At 39.9% G+C, this 18082-nt stretch overlaps 1 protein-coding gene across 2 annotated transcripts in view; it reads right to left on the bottom strand.

Annotated features, from left to right (window-relative positions):
- edil3a (EGF-like repeats and discoidin I-like domains 3a) overlaps positions 1-18082 on the bottom strand; it is a 384265-nt gene that overhangs the window by 59180 nt on the left and 307003 nt on the right. For both annotated transcript variants that reach the window (XM_052111629.1, XM_052111639.1), the window contains 3 exons: positions 13086-13241; positions 11767-11911; positions 10696-10880 (listed from right to left, as the gene is read on the bottom strand). In XM_052111629.1, coding sequence (XP_051967589.1) covers positions 10696-10880; positions 11767-11911; positions 13086-13241 — 486 coding nt within the window. The remainder of the gene's footprint in view (positions 1-10695; positions 10881-11766; positions 11912-13085; positions 13242-18082) is intronic.

Genomic DNA, 18082 nt, shown 5'->3' with positions numbered 1-18082 from the left:
CAGTTAACTTGCATTGTGACCTTATGCGTCTCCACAAGCGTTCACATGTTCAGGGTTGCCAGATAAGAGACGCAACACCCCCAGTTTGAGTTTTTGCACAAATTGGAAATATTCTACCTAATGTACTTATTTTGTGCAATCTGGAAACCATGCACGCGAGTGCGCTTTTTCAATCTCTCGCTTTCCCCTTTGAACAAATTTAGCAATCTGTAATGCAATATTCTGATCAAGGAAAAGTGTTATACGGCTACTCTGTGTAGATTCTTGAGGCTGCTTCTGATGTTTGGTGCTACAAATTTTGCAGGTAAACATTCTGAGTGATTAAATTAAATATAAACGTAGATCTCGGAATCATTGACATGCGAGCAAATGCAAGCCAGAGATGAATATGTATATGTATTTTTTATTTGTGCAATTTAGAAATGTTGAAGTCCCTTTGTGCCTGTATGTTAATCTAACTCTTGCATAGTCATGCAGCCTGTGTTATTATATGTTTATAGTAAATGTATACTAATTTTAGCTAGAAGTTTCTAATTTATAATCTAATTTTATCTTTTTTTTTTTTATCGATATCTACCTGTAAAGACCAAAGAGGGTAATAAAGATGATACATGGATCTTATCTTTGGACACACATTAAGGCAAACCAAACTTTTACTCTAAACACGCAGTGAAAGGACGCTGATCTGGTGAATGAAATCTGAAATATTACCAGGCAGTGGCTAATTGCAGACATTTAAGTTGCATATATGAGTTATATACTGTAAAGTGCTGCGAACAGAGTAAATTATCAGTTTTGTGATTTTTAGAACCATAACCAATATAATTAAATAAATATAGCTAAACGCATGACAGAGGACCAGCGCGTCCGCAAAAGCATGAGTGTGTTTACATGCACGTTCTAACCAGTTATGCTCAAAAAGCACTAACGTGTGTGGTCACAATAAATGCAGTTCCTTTATCGAGGTCATACAACAGCATGATAAAACACTGGGTAGATTTAGTCCATTACACCAATTGCTATAACACGTTAAATGCTACTGACCGCAGTAAAAAATAGTTTGCGGTTCGATATGCAGACTTTGTTAGCCTGTAAATCTGCCATGTGCTGCCATAGACATGTATGTTACTGAACCATAGCTGACGTAAATTAGTTAACAACTTCATAACAAATTAGTCTTCAAACTTGGTCCAGCTTTGTGGAAGCTGATTGGTTGGTTGTCTGATTGGTTGAATAAGGAGCGTTGACATGCAGATTTGTAAATGAAATTAATCGTTTATTTGGGAAATTAATTGTTGATTTACTGCACATTTTTAATTATACAAATCTTATCTTTGGTTTTAAAAAGTATAAGTATTTCGAAGTCAGACGGCTGAAGTCCAAGTCAAGTTGCAAGTCATTGCTGTCAAAGTCTAAGTCGAGTCGCAAGTCTTTTTTGATTCTATCGAGTCGAGTCGCGAGTCATCATATTAGTGACTCGAGTCCAAGTCAAGTCCAAGTCACGCGACTCCAGTCCACACCTCTGGTAAAATCTGTCCTGAAGCAAAACCAGTTGAGAACCACTCAGTAAAAGGTACAGACAGGAGCAGTTTATGTTAATTATTAATAATCATAAGACATTACTTTAAAAGCTCACTCAGCTGATGTTATTTTTCATTTAGTAGTTAATTTAACATTCTTTAGTTATATAATGTGTTATATTCACATGCTATTTTTTATTATGTTTTATAAGTCTTTTTCTTATAATTCTGTTAGCTTTCTTGTTTTTTCTATTTATTTTATTTTCAAAAGGGAGACTTTATTTACACATACTTAAATAAAATAAATGCTTTCAAGTTTCAATTATAATAAATTATTTGTTCAAAAATAAAAAAAATAAAATAACCCTTCTGTTTTCACTGATAATAGTAATTGTGTAATACCGTTTACCGTGATAATTTCTGAGACTGTTATCATACTGTGCAAATCTCATACCGTTGCAACCCTAGTGGAGTTGACCTCACTGCTATGGATGATGTCATGTTATATTAGAGAGCTCTTTTTAAATTACATTGATTGGCAGACAGGGAACCGCTATTTGTCACCTACGACAGGCAAAAATATATATAAACATACATACATACATACAGACAGACAGACAGATAGATAGATAGATAGATAGATAGATAGATAGATAGATAGATAGATAGATAGATAGATAGATAGATAGATAGATAGAAAATCAATCATCAAACATCAAATCACAGTGTAGCCCCACGATTGTCTTGATACCCTGATTTTTTCTATGCAGCGAGCGTGCATCAACAGGAAAAAATATGCTATGAATTGTCGGATGATGTGTGGTCTGTTGAGGACATTTATAGTTCGATAGATTATTCTGCTGACAGACGACAGAAATTCCCAGTTCATATGTGCAATAAAGTTTTATTTTGATGTGATCAGGGAGCACAGAGTTGTCACAACCTTTTATCTCCGATGTAATTGGATTGTTTCAGTGTATGGGAGAGGTAACTGCATCTCTAACTAAGTTTACAATAATGAAAACACCCTTGAAATTCTGGCAATACTTTTTTAAACGTCAATGTCAACATAATCAAATTTATAATATTATATTATTAAAATGCATAGACTCAAATATGATAGAGGTGATATACTGTACCTTTTTAAACTGTCAATGTTATAATAATATTATAATATATTGTTTTTAATGTGGAAAATGCACGGCTCGTAGAGACAGCACATTGTTCCGTGCCACTGAAGAATGTGACATGCCAGCCTCAGCATGGCATGAGAATGCACTCCTCCCTTGTGACTGATGTAGAACACCACGGACAAGGACATGACTGCCCTGAATCTGCAGGAGGAAACACTTTAATGCCAGCAGCACTACAAATATCTTCAGACAGTTTATGTGCCAATATTGCCGCTGGCCTGTCCAAACCCACAGGCTGGATGACCCTCGTGTACAGCACGGCAAACCATGGAAGAGGCTTCTGTCATTATAACTTTGCGGCGACACAACTGTCCCAACGGAACGCCTGAGATCAAGAGGCGGGTTCATTTCCATAGTGGCAGAGATCGGTAGCACCCACGCGTTACTTTAAAGTGATGGAACACATGCGTCAGTGGTTGAAGTCCCTTTGTGGAGTTCATACAGCACTGAAAAGGTCTTGCATGCAGCATACCCAAGGGAATGACAGCGGAAGCCACAATCATGAGTCCCAAAAGCCTGTGAAATGTTCTTGCAGGGAGAATGCATCCCACTGTGAACATCCCTAGACACCGGCAGAATGAGAGAATGCAAACTGGAGAAAGACGCACCATGGCAACAGGACACTCTTGTCATGTTTACACATAGCCATAGATTGCACAAATAGCTGAGAATGACATCTCGATGTTGGGCAGCCAAGGTCTCAGAGTGGGCTAGTACCAACCAATCATTGAGAGTAACCATAATGTGGATGCCCTGAAGACTCAAGTGCATCAAAACCGCATCAATGCATTTTGTGAAAGTACGTGGTGTCAGCGCAAGTCTGAACAGAAGGATGCAAAATTGGTACGCTTTGCCTCCGAAAATGAATCTGAGAACCACTTGTGCTTCAATGCAATCTGAATATGGAAATAAGCATCTGTGGTGGCTGGGGGCAGTCCAGTTGTCCAGTTGTCCGAGAATCACATGGCGGCCTATCCAGGGGCCGGCGATCACATATAGTCAAATATCTCTCTCTCTCTCTCTCTCTCTCTCTCTCTCTCTCTCTCCCCTTTCCCTCATCCTGTTTCCCCTCCCTGGAAACTGGGAGTTCTACATTCTACCCCGGCTCCCCTGCTTCGGGGACTGCACAACTGGTTTTCCCTGTCTCTCTCCATTTTTGTCACCAGGATGACAGAACCACTGCCACAGGTGAGGGCATGAAGCATTTGCAAGTCTGTTGGAGCTGCAGGAGCCCAGGCATTTCCAGGACCAATGCCCGGTGATGGAGGTGGGAACATTGGTTTGGGTCCCCGACGTGCCACAGGCTGCCCCCAGTCGAGCCTGGATGTACCGCATACCTGTGAGCATTAAGGGGTGCATACCAGGCATTGGTGGATTTGGGTTGTAGCCAAACCTCCATCATAAATACCTGGTTCAAGGTGAGGTTTTGCACCCCGGTCGCTTGCGAAGACCATCTCTCACCATCGCAAATCACTGATGTGGGGACATTGGTTTGGGTCCCCGACGTGCCACAGGCTGCCCCCGATCGAGCCTGGATGTACCGCATACCTGTGAGCATTAAGGGGGTGCATACCAGGCATTGGTGGGTTTGGGTTGTAGCCAAACCTCCATCATAAATACCTGGTTCAAGATGAGGTTTTGCACCCCGGTCGCTTGCGAAGACCATCTCTCACCATCACAAATCACTGATGTGGCCCAGTTGCAAAGAGAATTCTCAGACGTGTTCTCACCACTTTGCAGTCGGACGAACCTCATAAAACACCATATCGAAACAACCCCAGGGGTAGTGTTACGCAGTCATCCCTACCAATTACCCAAGCACTAAAAAAGTGTTTGGGAAGAATTAAAGGTCATGCTCGATATGGGGGTAATAGAAGAATCCCAGTGGCTTTTGATGAATTGCTCGATCAGTTAAGCACGGCTAATTTTAATTCTATACTGGATTTAACCAAGGGTTATTGGCAGATCCCCTTAACACCAATGACCCGTGAGAAAACAGCCTTCTCCACACCGTTCGGCTTACAACAATTCGTGACCCTTCCATTCGGTTTGTTTGGGGCCCTGGCTACATTTTCAATGCCTTATGGACCGAGTCCTCAGACCATACTCTACATACCCCCTGCCTATCTGGATGACATCATTATATACAGAAATGTTTGGCAATTGCACACGCAGTACCTGAGGGTGGTTCTGAGGTCACTGCGATGGGCGGGACTCACGCCAACCCCATGAAGTGTGAAATTGGATAGGTGAAGGTATGGTATCTGGGGTTCCACTTGGGTCACAGGCAGGTGCACCTCCAAATTGATAAGACCACAGTGGTTGCAGCCTGCCCAAGACCCAAGACCAAAAAAGAAGGTATGACAGTTACAGGGGCTGACTGGCTATTACAGGAGGTCTGTGCCTAACTATTCAGACGTCACCAGCACACTGACTGATCTCACTAAAAAGGAGCCCCAGACCCGGTTCAGTGGACTGAGCCATGCCAACAGGCTTTTACAACAAGCTGTGATTTTTGACTGGCTGTTGTTACAAGCTCCTGATTTTTCTTTCCCTTTTGCTGTACAGAGCAACGTGTCGGACAGGGGGTAGGGAGCCATGTGCTGACCAAGTGGTCGAGGGGGAGGAGTGCCCGGTGCTGTACATCAGCCAAGCTTTCGACGAGAGAGACAAGGAACAGGAATATTGAGAAGGAGTGTCTGGCCATCAAGTGGGAAGTCCTCATACTTCAGTACTACCTCCTGGGACAGCTTTCGGCCTGTGTTTGGACCTCTCCCCACTATTGTGGCTCCATCGCATCAAGGATACCAACGTGCGTATCGCCCATTGGTATCTGGCTCTTCAGCCTTTTAAGTTCGAGGTGGTACACAGGCTGGTGGCACAGATGGCTGCTGCAGACTTTTTCTCCAGAAATGGGGAGGGGGAGGGGGGGGGGTTTGGTAGTGGGCAGGCCAGATGATGCCCCAGCCTGTTTTGGGCGATGGGGGTATGTGGTGGTGGGGGGGTGTGGTCAAGCGTCAGTGTGTCTATGGAGAACAAAATTGGGAGATGAGAACGGTAAGGATTGTCACCTGATTATCAGGAGTCTAACACTGGTTTCTTGTTCTAGTGGGGGTGCCGGAGAGCTTAAAAGGACGCGAAATGCAAGAAGGGGGAGAAAGACTGACAAGATTGTCTTATCTATGTGTGTGTGTCTGGGCATCTAAGAGTGTTTCTCTGAGTTAATATGTGGGTGGCTGAAAAGCCCGATTTAAAATGCAGCTGGAAAGCTGTTTTGTTTTGACATAGCATTAAACACGATATGTGGACTGATCACCCAGCTCCTGCTTTCTCCTTTTATGAACATTGTTACAGCATCCTTCAAATCTATTGTCACAAAACAGTCCCCGGCTGCACTTGTGACATTATTTGCTTCTGTCAGAGTTTCAAACTGACATTTCATAATTTTTGAATTCAAACATCTCAAAACCAGAATGGGATGCAAGTCAGCGTTTTTTATTCGATACCAGATATTAACGGCTGTAAAAGCTAAACTCTCTCTGAGAAGCGGGAATCTCCTCCATTGCCCCTTTTTCTAAGCGAGAATGAAATTCTCGAATCAATAACGGGGCTTCCTGAACAGAAATATCTGTCAGAACAACCCCACTGAACACCAGCGGAGTTCACCTGAATTGAATTGCATAACCATGCTTTATCATTCGAAGTACCCAGTTCAAAATGCCCTTCAGCTGCTGCCAAGTCACCAGACAGGAAGAAAGAGGGATTAATACATGGCTCTTGTCTGCAGTGCGACCTGTAAACAATAGGCTTTCTTTTTGCCTCCAAACCAGCGGCACAGCAGAGGTAAGCCTTCGTTCCACTAATACTGTGGCTAGTTGAAGGGAATTTTATAATGTTTTTGCCTATATTGTATTTAGGCATATGATGAGCGCTCTGAATGTATCTACAACAGGGATGCTGACAGAATATACATTTTCCCTGGTATTTGAATGGGGTAAAGTGTATGATCATTGGGGGAATGTTTATTTCAGAAAATGGGGGAGCAATGTTTTATGATTATGTTCACTGTATGTTTTGTGTAAACTTGTGCTCAATCGAATTCTGTTTTGCATGTCCAGAAACCCTTGGTCATGGAGACAGAGGCCGACCTCGATCAGGTATTTATAAAAAGATAAACCATCTATCCTGGCATAGAACAGGGAAGAATGTGCGAACATGGAGGGCAATTGAGAGCAAGCAGGCTCGCCACAAAGGTCCCAGCATTCTTATGGGGGGACAACGTGTGGTGCTTATTTTCTCTGTGTGTTTGTTCCTTTGACCCATGTTCATGGAGATAGAAGCTAAATTCGGGAAGTGTTTTAAAAAAAACGCTGGGGAAAACTGAACCATATTCTGGTTGTCGGACGTTCGAGGCATGTACAATGGCGAACTCATCCCGATACTGACTGAAGGGCAAACAAGAGAGGAACAGACTTGTTTATATGGTCCGATTTCTTTCACTGAATAGGAGCTCATCCTTCATCAGGCTCGTGTGTAGACCTATTTTTACAATACATTGAGTTATATTACGTATGTCCTGAGACCCTTGGTCATGGAGGCAGAGGCAAAACTCACGCTGAAAATATTCACTGCTCATTCACCAGCGTAAATTATGGGGAAGACTGAGCTAAATTTGTATACTGAAAAAATAGGTTAGACCTAAACCGGTCCCAAAATATAATGGGGGAACAACACATATGTGGCAGGGTGGAGAGCGTGGCCAGGCTGTGATTCTGCACACCCGGCCCCTAATTAGGATGATCAAGCTCGAGAGGGATAAAGGCGACTGGAAGCAACAGTTTGACAGAGAGAGAGTTATGGGCAGTGCCCGGTATGTGTTTGTCTTTAAGTTAATCATTAAACTATTATTTATATTGTTAAGTTGGTTCTCACCTCCTCCATTACACTGAACTTCGTTACACTGGTTCTGCAACCCATGAAGGAGGAGGGATGCGCCATAGTAGAGTCGTTGCCACTACCATCCACCCCAATGGAGCAGCTGCGGCCATCCACCGGAGGACGGAGGAGCCCGGCCACCTCAGAGCAGAGGAATGGCAGCCGACCACGAGGGGAGGAGGGGCTTTTAGCCGACCGACCTGGAGCGGGAAGACCGTTGCCAGGGGTGGGGAAGACCCCTTCCATCCACTGAAAATTCGGTGGGGTGTTCCGTCCACCAGGGGCCGGAGGACTGCCTCCGATCCACACGGGGAGGTGTAGCTGTCGTCCACTAGAGTGTGGAGGAGTGGCCGAGGACCAGGCTATGGCGTATCGGAGAACAGGCGAGTAAATGTTTTTTTTCCACTCTCTTCTCTCTACCGCTGCCATTCGTTTTGGCCTTTCCCTCTCTTTTTAAATATTAGTAGTTTGGTATCATCACCTTTACGGTGTACAAGTACTGGAGTTTTTTGTTATTGTTTTTGTTTCCCTCCCCTTGTTCCCTCCCAGATCCAGGAAGGCGGGGATGACATGCTGGCAGACGGGGCCAGAAGTTAAGTTTAAGTTAATCATTAAACTATTATTTATATTGTTAAGCCGGTTCTTGCCTCCTTCTTTCCAATGAACTTCGTTACAGCATAGTACCCATATAGTGCAAAACACCCTCACGAACAAAAGCATCGCCTTGACCAAGTCGTTCCCCAGCACGTGGGGGAAAAACAAGGGAATTTCCAAATTGAGCTGATATTAGTTCAAAGTCATTCCTTAATGCGATGCACTTGGTTGCACTGCAAAACCACTGTGTGTAGATTCAACAGCTAACTGAAAAGATCGACATCCATGCCATCACCGGAAAATCGAGCAGATGATAGCAGTGCACGTCTCTTGTCTCGTCAGAATGCCCATGTGGTCCATGAATGGGCGAAAGACAAAAAAACGTTAAAAAAAAAAAAGTTTAAATAATGCATTCTCCCAGAACAACACCAAAAAGACAATAGGGACAAAGGGGACAATTTGTTTCCTTACCAGCAAACAACGATTTGAACGATTTCAAAAGCGACAGCTCAAGACACGCATGGTAACACTTTCACATTCTTGTTCTTCAGAAAATGGCCACCTAGCTAGGCCTCAAAGCCTCAAAGTTTTTAACAAGTCAAACCATGGCACTTACTGGTTCTAATTTGAAAACATCATTACAATAATCATTTCAAATTAGCATGTCATCATTCACTGGAATTCTTTATACTGCAAAAAGTGGATATGTGCTGTTGTTACCTTAAGGAGCTATTTCATCTACCTGACCTGGTCTGAAGCACTAAATTACTTTTTGATGTAACTCAGGTTGATTTAGTTATATTATATAATTTGTTTAACTTAAAAAAGATCAAACAAACATTATTAAAATGTTACCACAAAAGGTATATGTGAAAAAACACGTTTACATGCACTACAAAAAAAAAATATTTCAGGGTTTTTGCAGAAAGCGCCATTCAGTACATATACATTTACATTTATTCATTTGGCAGACGCTTTTATCCAAAGCGACTTACAAAAGAGGAAGAACATCAGCGAATCATCTTAGGGAGACAGTGGTACAAAAGTGCCATATTACAAAGTTTCACTATCATCAGAATAGTATACAAAACAGATTTAAGTGCAACAAGAAATGTAAATAATTTATTTATTTATTTTAGTGACCGGTTAAGTGCTTTTGGAAAAGATGTGTTTTTAGCCGTTTTTTGAAGATAGAGAGTGAGTTAGCTTCCCGGATTGAGTTGGGAAGGTCATTCCACCACCGTGGTATGATGAAACTGAAAGTCCGGGAAAGTGTTTTGGTGCCTCTTTGTTTTGGTACGACAAGGCGACGTTCCTTAGCCGACCGCAGGCTTCTGGTGGGAACGTAGCTCTGCATAAATGTTTTTAGGTATGCTGGAGCAGACCCAGTGACTGTTTTATATGCCAGCATCAGGGCCTTGAATTTAATACGTGCATGAACCGGCAGCCAGTGGAGAGAGACAAAGAGTGGTGTAACATATGCTCTCTTAGGTTCATTAAAGACCAGACATGCTGCTGCATTCTGGATCATTTGGAGAGGTCTAATAGCACATGCAGGTAGGCCTGCAATGAGAGCATTACAGTAGTCCAGTCTAGTTATGACAAGGGACTGAACGAGCAGTTGTGTGGCATGTACAGAGAGGAAGGGTCTTATCTTCCTGATAAGACCCTGATAAGTAATGTCATGTAAATGAGAAAGCAGATTTTCTTAAGCTGTTTAAGGCATTAAGAGAAAGCCTTTTAACATACATAGGTTTATCCTTGAGATCGCAGCTTAACGTGACCATGTAAACACATAAGCGACATTCTAACAGGTTTTTGAGGAGTGCGCATGTGTGTGAAACAGACCGGAGAACAAACGTCATAGGATTGAGCCCACAACAAGTCAACACAGCGGAAAGAATTCAACATTTCTGGGACTACAGTGGGAAAAGTACATCCAATATAAACTATACCTATACATTTAAACACAATAATGATACATATTGATGGTTCCTCACATTCTCATATATGTGCTTGTACATTCAGGGATTATCAAAGTTTTATGTGAGAGGGAAAAGCCACAGTGCAGTTCCACTGCATATCACGATGGAAAAGTTACAACAACAAATACAACAACAACTCTGGAATATCTGGAAATAAAGCGAAGATAAATGTGAAATTACGTTGGTGTGTAGAAAGCTGCTTACTGACTGAGCCACATGTATACAGGAGTAAAGAGTATGCCGCTTATAGTGCATGTAATCGCAATAACCCACTTTCTCAGAATATGTCGCTTTCTTGTGTCCATGTAAACATAGACATTATTAAAATGTAGAGTCTAACACAAACTAACCATTGAAAGTGACATATTCAGATATGGACAGGAACTTTGTCCAGTTTGAGATGAGAGTTAATAAAAGACACAAAAGCAGATTGACCCAAAAAATATAAGGACTTTATAAAAAAACTACCTGCAGCCATTGGGACTGATCACTGTGTCCAGATGTCCAAGCATTGACCTTTCCTTGCTTATCCAGTCTTGCTTTCCCAGGCTCCCAGGTGAACATATCCATATTAAGAGTTTTGAAGATGCTGGAAGCTATGATTTGGTAGTCTTGAATGTGGCCAGACTTCATCCCCATTGGCTCTGAACACCCTGAGGAATTGAAGGGCATTACATTTATTTGCCTCCTCTTTCACAACCCTGCTGAATAGAACAGCTTACACAAGCGTACATTTTAATGCTGGTCCAGGCTGACCTCTTGGAGATAAACCAGGACACAAGCATCCCAAGCAGGAAACCAACATTTAAAACTTCTAGAATGAGGGTGACCATGTCTTTAAATGTCATTCATATGCAATTTTTAGCTCCAAATATTATATACAGTCCCAATTAACAAAATTCTCACAATTACATTTGCTGCAACATAGGTTGGGGTAGGGTTAGGGTTTAGATTGGGGTTTGGCAAATGTTAGGTTTAGGATTATCGGGAAAGTTAACCGTGTACCTACAGATGTAATTAAATGCAGTCACCTTAAATGTACGTACAATGCAACAACACATATTTACATAATAGGTAAACTGTACAAAATCCTTAAGTACATAGTAGTTAAAGACAACTATTATATAGTGGGTCCCTATATTCTTGTAGCTCAGCTGGTAAATCATGACCAAGGTCATGGGTTCAATTCCAAGGGAATACTCAAACTGAGGAACAGATCTTGAATGCGTTACATAAAATTGTTTGTGTAATGCATACAAATAATGTAGCTCACAAATGTAAATAATAACAAGACAGGTCATCTCAAATGCTCCCATTGAAACATGGAAGTCATTGCCCCTGTATTAAGATAATCCTACATGTGTACTAAATAAAATCCCCTGAACTGACTAAATGAAAATCAAACAGACTTCAACCCTGTTGTGTGCATTTTTTTTTTTTGTTTTGCTTTAGTGGCATTTTAGTGACACACTTCTAATCCTCTTTCCTCTTTTGATAGGCTCTCAAAATGATGTTTTTTAATTTGGTGATGTAACTCACCCGTGAGCTCACAACCCAGGAGCTCCATGCGAAGAGTGCAGTGCCTCCTGCACACCTGGGGGTAGATCCTCACATACTGAGCTTCGATCGGAGGGGTGAAGGAGTTGGCATATGGGGTGTTGTTATCAATATTACCGCGGAAGATCTGGAGGGAGAATGTGAAGAGAATCCACATGAGATGAGAGAGCAAAGACAAGGTCAACACTGACGCATGAAAGCAAAGTGCCTTTAATTTAGAAACGTCCCCACACAACCATATTTCCACTCAATGTCCTATCCACTTTAATGTGGGAATACCATAAATCTTAAATTTTTTGTTTTGTTTTTTAAGATTACGTTTCAATTAAATATTTAAATCCAGACTAAAATAGTATATCAAATATCATAAATGGTGCTCCTACATCTTTCATATCAGAAATATATATATATATATATATATATATATATATATATGCATCTATATATAAATAAAAAAAAATCAGGCTTTTTTGATGCCTCTTTTAAACTCAAAGAAGAGACTACAGCCACCATATTGAGCATTATGATTTCTTCTATTCATTTTTATACTAATGGTCTGTCTCTTTCCTTTATACTGTTTCTGATTGCAGTAACCTACATTTAATATACCTAAATTCTTTATTCAATATGGTATATTAACAACACCAATTCTATATGAAAAGTAGTTTTTTTATATATATGAGGCCAAAATGGACAATATTTTCATTTCCTAAAGGAAATACCAGTGCTTGAAAGACACCAAAAGAATAGTGTTAAGGTTTTAAGTAAGCTTAGGTTTTAGGCTTTGGCTCTGCATAAATGAAATGCTCTTTCAGAGACAATTTGGCATTGTCATGACACTCAGTACACATCTTGATTTCCATCAATTATGAGAATCAACACAACATTATTTGTAGAGTAAAGGCAGCTCTAAAGTAGATGAGACCAATCACAATTCAGTTTGCAAATATTAAAATTACATTGTTGTCATTTAGAAGAAGCTAGATAAAAAAAAAATAATGCTTGAGGACCTTCAAAACAGTTCTGCACTATAACTAAATGACTAAAATCCACTAATAATAGAACAGGATCTGAAGTAATCAAAATAGCAACTTCTATCCAAAGTCATTAGATGAGATAACTGGAAACTATGTAATAACAAAAAAGATAGCATCAGAAATGATGGACAGCGTGTGTCCTCTGAGGCCTACTAATTTATTCCCTTAAAATCCAGTCTGATAACGCATTCAAGGAGAGGGAAGTAAAAGCACATACTGAGTGACTGATGGTGGGTCTTTTTGCTAATTAACAAATGGTCTCACTATATCTTCATCCGTGCCCTTGACTTTGTAAGTCCTCCAGGTCTTTCCGTCATCACTGTAGGCCACTTTGTACGATTTAACATATTCTGGGCTCCCGATGCGCTTGGCTCCTTGGGTTATCACTCCTGTGACCCGCATCCTTCTCTGTAGGTTAATCTGAGGGAGGGTGCAAGAGAACAAAAGAGAGAGAGAAACAGATACAGGGTCAAAGAGAGAGGTAGAAAGAGAGAGAAAGAGAGTCTTTTTTCAGTAACATGTATTCAGTAAAGCAATGAGACCACATATTGATGTAAAAAACCAAAAATATTTTTTTATATTTATTTTGTGACCCTTCATTTGTGAGACTGTATTCTGGGATGTCTAAAGTGGACCTATTTTATTTTTCCTGGTGCCCAAAATAACCTCTTGCACTGCAAAAACAAAATATTTTCTTAATGTAAATTTTTCATCTTTTTCCCCCCTGTAAAAATATCTGAACATCCCTAAAACAAAATGCATGTACTTGAGAAAAAAAATGACATAAGAAACTACCTTTTGATTGTAAAGAAATAAAAATGCCAGGTTTCTACTTAAAAACAAGAAAAAAAATGCCAATGGGTAAATACAAATAAGCTTGTTTTCCCTTTGAATTAAATTATTAAGCTTATTTTTCTTACACCACCAGCTACTTAAACCTCAGCAAATGCTGTTATATTTCTCTGAAAACAAGGCTCATCCTATGTTTTTTTTTTCTCAAATAAATGTATCTTGTCGATAGTTATACACTTTCAATGAAAAATAAGACTCTATCTCTCTCTCCCTCTCCTCTCTCTCTCTCTCTCTGTCTTTCTATATATATATATATATATATACACCACAGTTAGTTCCAGTCCTCGAATCTGATTGGATGAGAGATGTTCCATGAGCACTGATGGTCTGACAGCATCAGCACTCGGACGCTTCACTATGTGTATCACTCTGCTTGTGTTCATGCTGTTTTAAAATAAATTGCAAGAGCACTGCAGATGTGTTAGGAGTTACTGTCTTTATTTTTGCAATTGCATATGTTATCCAGCAGGTGGAGGACATAGAACATAGAACATGTTTACATAGAACAGCTCTTCATGATCTGATCGCTCGTACTATTAATACGTTACCAAAGCTAGAAAATAGCTTTAAATGTCTTTAAATGGACAGCTTCAGGATTAAGGCTCATGCTGAGAGACACAACAGACTGATTTATTACAGAACTCAAGCACTAACCTTTTATTTTCCACATTGGATATATACTATTTAAAATGTCGGAGGACGTCGCTGTTTCTATAGTGAATGACTCTTGTGCACCGGCTACCGCGAAATAGAGAGGAATACCCCCACTTGGACGTCTATTTTCCTCTGAGAAAGCTGTCAGCATCTCTGAATGGGTGTGGCAAAAGGTGATCGCACATGCTCCATCTCTCTCTCTCTCTCTCTCTCTCTCTCTCTCTCTATCACTCACACACACATAATGATTCCATTAATGATAATAATAATTATGTAATACATGTTCATGTGTCCCGCGACGCGACTTCGGATAAGCGGTTGAAGATGGATGGATGTTCATGTGTATTATGTAATGGAATATAGGGGAGTAAAAGTCTATTATGTCATTTGTTACTTCTTGAGTACTCTTTTAATTGGATACTTTCTTACTCAAGTCATTATTTATGTTAGTACTTCTATTTGAGTAATTATATTTTTTAAGTAATTGTACTTTTACTAGAGTACAGTTTTTTGCTACTCTACCCACCTCTGCTTGGAACCATATTATCCCGTCCAAATAAACTGACAAGAATCCTTGGTCTGTCAACACTGCCAATGGATTTAGTACACCGAGCTTGTGCCAAAGAGTGAAGACCATAAGATTGTTAACAATTGAGATCTTAAACATACTATATGACAGCTAGGCTGTCAAGGCCTCACTAAGACAACCTGGTATAAACTGTTTCACTAGAACCTACTGTATCAGTATTGCATTGCATAGTGATCCTTTCCCATTTACACTCAGGTCATTAAAGCAATGACCTATGGATTCCATGGGCAACTGGGAATGTACTACAATTGTACATTTCCAAGAATAGAGCAAAAACTCTGTATGCAAGGGACATGTCTGGCTAATTAAGCTTTTTCATTTATATGTATCCTTCCTATCCTTCATATATCCTTTGCAACTCTGAATGTCTTGTACTTGACAAATTAATACTGTAATATAATCTGCATATACAGATAGCTTTGCAGCTTCCCTTTGTGATAGTCATATACAGCTGACCTTAAAAAATGGCTTGTCCCTTATTCAATTTGCCATATACATATATTTATGTTATGCCATATGACTGATACTTCATGTACCCTTTTTTTGTCTATTTGAATGCATATTTTGGTGTCTGTACATTGAATAGCTATAGGCATCCAGTTTTAATTAGCAAAGTTCTCCCACATGCTGGCTTTTAGGAAGTGTCTTAGTATTGTCTCTAGTCTGTATAATATTAAAGAGAGTATTTTAACTTTTCTGATTATTCCTGAAAATTTTTAAAACTACACATATGAACTAGTTTACTGCTGCAAACACATTATGAACGGCTGATGTACTACTTCGGTAACAACTTCTTAAAAGTTTGAATACAATCCAAAGTGTTTTAATTCTGCTGATCTAAATCAGCACACTTTTCATATGAGCCTTTTGCAGAATGTGAATTCGAATTAAAGTCAACAACAGTCATCCTCATCTCTCGCTTCAGAAGCAGTCCCATCAGCTTAGCAAAAAAACAAACAGCACATGCAGTTTTTTAGAACATATTTATTTCTCAAAGTAAGTTTTGACTTTTATTCAATATAATGTTTACTTTTATTTTTGTTTTAAATTATATGAACCAGCAAACCAACATAATTCTCATGAATAATAAGCTCCTGAATATAGGGTTAACAACTTTATACCAGCCCTGGTACTGGATATACCAGCTCTAAATACGAGACTTTTTTTTCGCTGCGCAATGATTAAAGAGGTCCACCTAAAGTGGACAATAACCAGGAAGAATCAAATTTCTATCAATCTTCACTTTAAAAAACCCCCACTATTTTTGCCTGAAGAACGAAGTTGCAATCAGTGGAGAAAGACAATATTTTTCTGTCAAGTGTTTTCTTGCCTATAATTAAGCTTAAGCCATTTCTTGTTTTAAAGCTCAATGGAGCATTTCTCCATGGATTAAAGTGCACTTGCAGTAAATAGTGTTTTATCACAAGTGAAATGTAAGAAACTCACACTAAGCATTTTAATGAAGCCAGTACTGTATTGTACTTTTGTAGCCTACTTAAAGTGCAGCTATTTTTCTCACCATCATTTAGCTAAGTCTACTTTCCAGAACGAGCACTGGCATATGCAATGTGATGTCATGACATGAATATGTGCGTGTACTGGTGTTTTAAAATCAAAATGGTGAGAAACAATTATCATGCATTAGAATGCTATAGATTTTTGACATAATTCTCCTGCTTCTGACAGAAAACATGAAAGAAAAGGTGTGCTGTCTTTCCCCCAGCCATTTCTGTTAAGTGTGGTGTCCATATAACGTTTTTACAGCCAATCTCACACAACTCATGTGAAAGGTGTTTGTTTCAGGTCAATTTCTCCACAGTTTGTGAGACACGCTAAAATATGGGACAAATGGCGTCTTGTTTGGATTTCTAAATACTGTACGGGATGATTTTGTATTATATGGGATGGTTGGCATTAGTCTTTGGTGATGTTTCATCTGTTTGATGACAGTAATGATATTATATGTATGTGTGTCTGTCAGCCTGTTGCACATGGTGTTGGTAAGGTAAAACCAGGGGGTAAGGAATTAGCTGGTTTGTAGGTCCCTGTAGATGCTGGAACTACACCCTATGATGGCAAAAAGCATGTTTTTCCATGGATTTTGTTTTTCTTAAAAACATTTAAATCAAAGTGATTTCATTACATTACAGTACTTCTTTTTTTTACTGTAACAGATTATTTTTGAAGGGATCTTAAAGCGTGAAATGATTTATCCATTCTATTTTATGAGATGGCAAAAGGAAAAATAATTTATTTTAGGAAAAATGTACACACGCACGCACGCACGCACACACACACACACACACACATATGTTGTGTTTCCATGTTTTATGGGGACTTTCCATAGACATAATGGTTTTTATACTGTACAAACTTTATATTCTATCCCCTAAACCTAACCCTACCCCTAAACCTAACCCTCACAGAAAACATTCTGCATTTTTACATTTTCAAAAAACATAATTTAGTATGATTTATAAGCTGTTTTCCTCATGGGGACTGACAAAATGTCCCCACAAGGTCCAAAATTTCGGGTTTTACTATCCTTATGGGGACATTTGGTCCCCACAAAGTGATAAATACACGCTCACACACACACACACACACACACACACACACACACACACACACACACACACACACACACACACACACACACACACACACACACACACACACACACACACACACATCCTTACATTTAAAACTAACAACAACAATAAAAATATTTTACTTTATATTCGAAATGCCCTGCTACATTGGTAACACAGATTACGCTTTTTTCAAAAGCAAATTCACTGACAATAATGTCCATATTTGCTTTTAAAAGGGTTTTCATGCCTTTTGACCAATGAAAACGTCCTGGTTGCTTTCGTAACCTCAGTTACCCATATTATTGAACTTCACGCTGAAATGGCCGGGACCTTGTTTCGGCTCCTCAGCACAAAACCTGAATGAGTGGTTGCAAGCCAGCTCCTTTTATACCTGTATGTCCGGGGGAGTGGCATGCAAATTCCAATCGCCAATTCCCATTGGCCTGTTCTCAAAGATCAGAGGTGTTTGTGGCTTCCAAGGCCGACCCTTAGTATCAGTACATCGACACAACATCGAGTGAGTAACAGATAGGGAATCAGGGATTTTCCAGTCCTAATCCATTACTGCATAA

The sequence above is a fragment of the Xyrauchen texanus genome, chromosome 3 (genome assembly GCF_025860055.1).
Source record: "Xyrauchen texanus isolate HMW12.3.18 chromosome 3, RBS_HiC_50CHRs, whole genome shotgun sequence".
NCBI classification, from domain to species: Eukaryota; Metazoa; Chordata; class Actinopteri; order Cypriniformes; family Catostomidae; genus Xyrauchen; species Xyrauchen texanus.
This window is presented reverse-complemented; position numbering and strand designations above follow the sequence as displayed.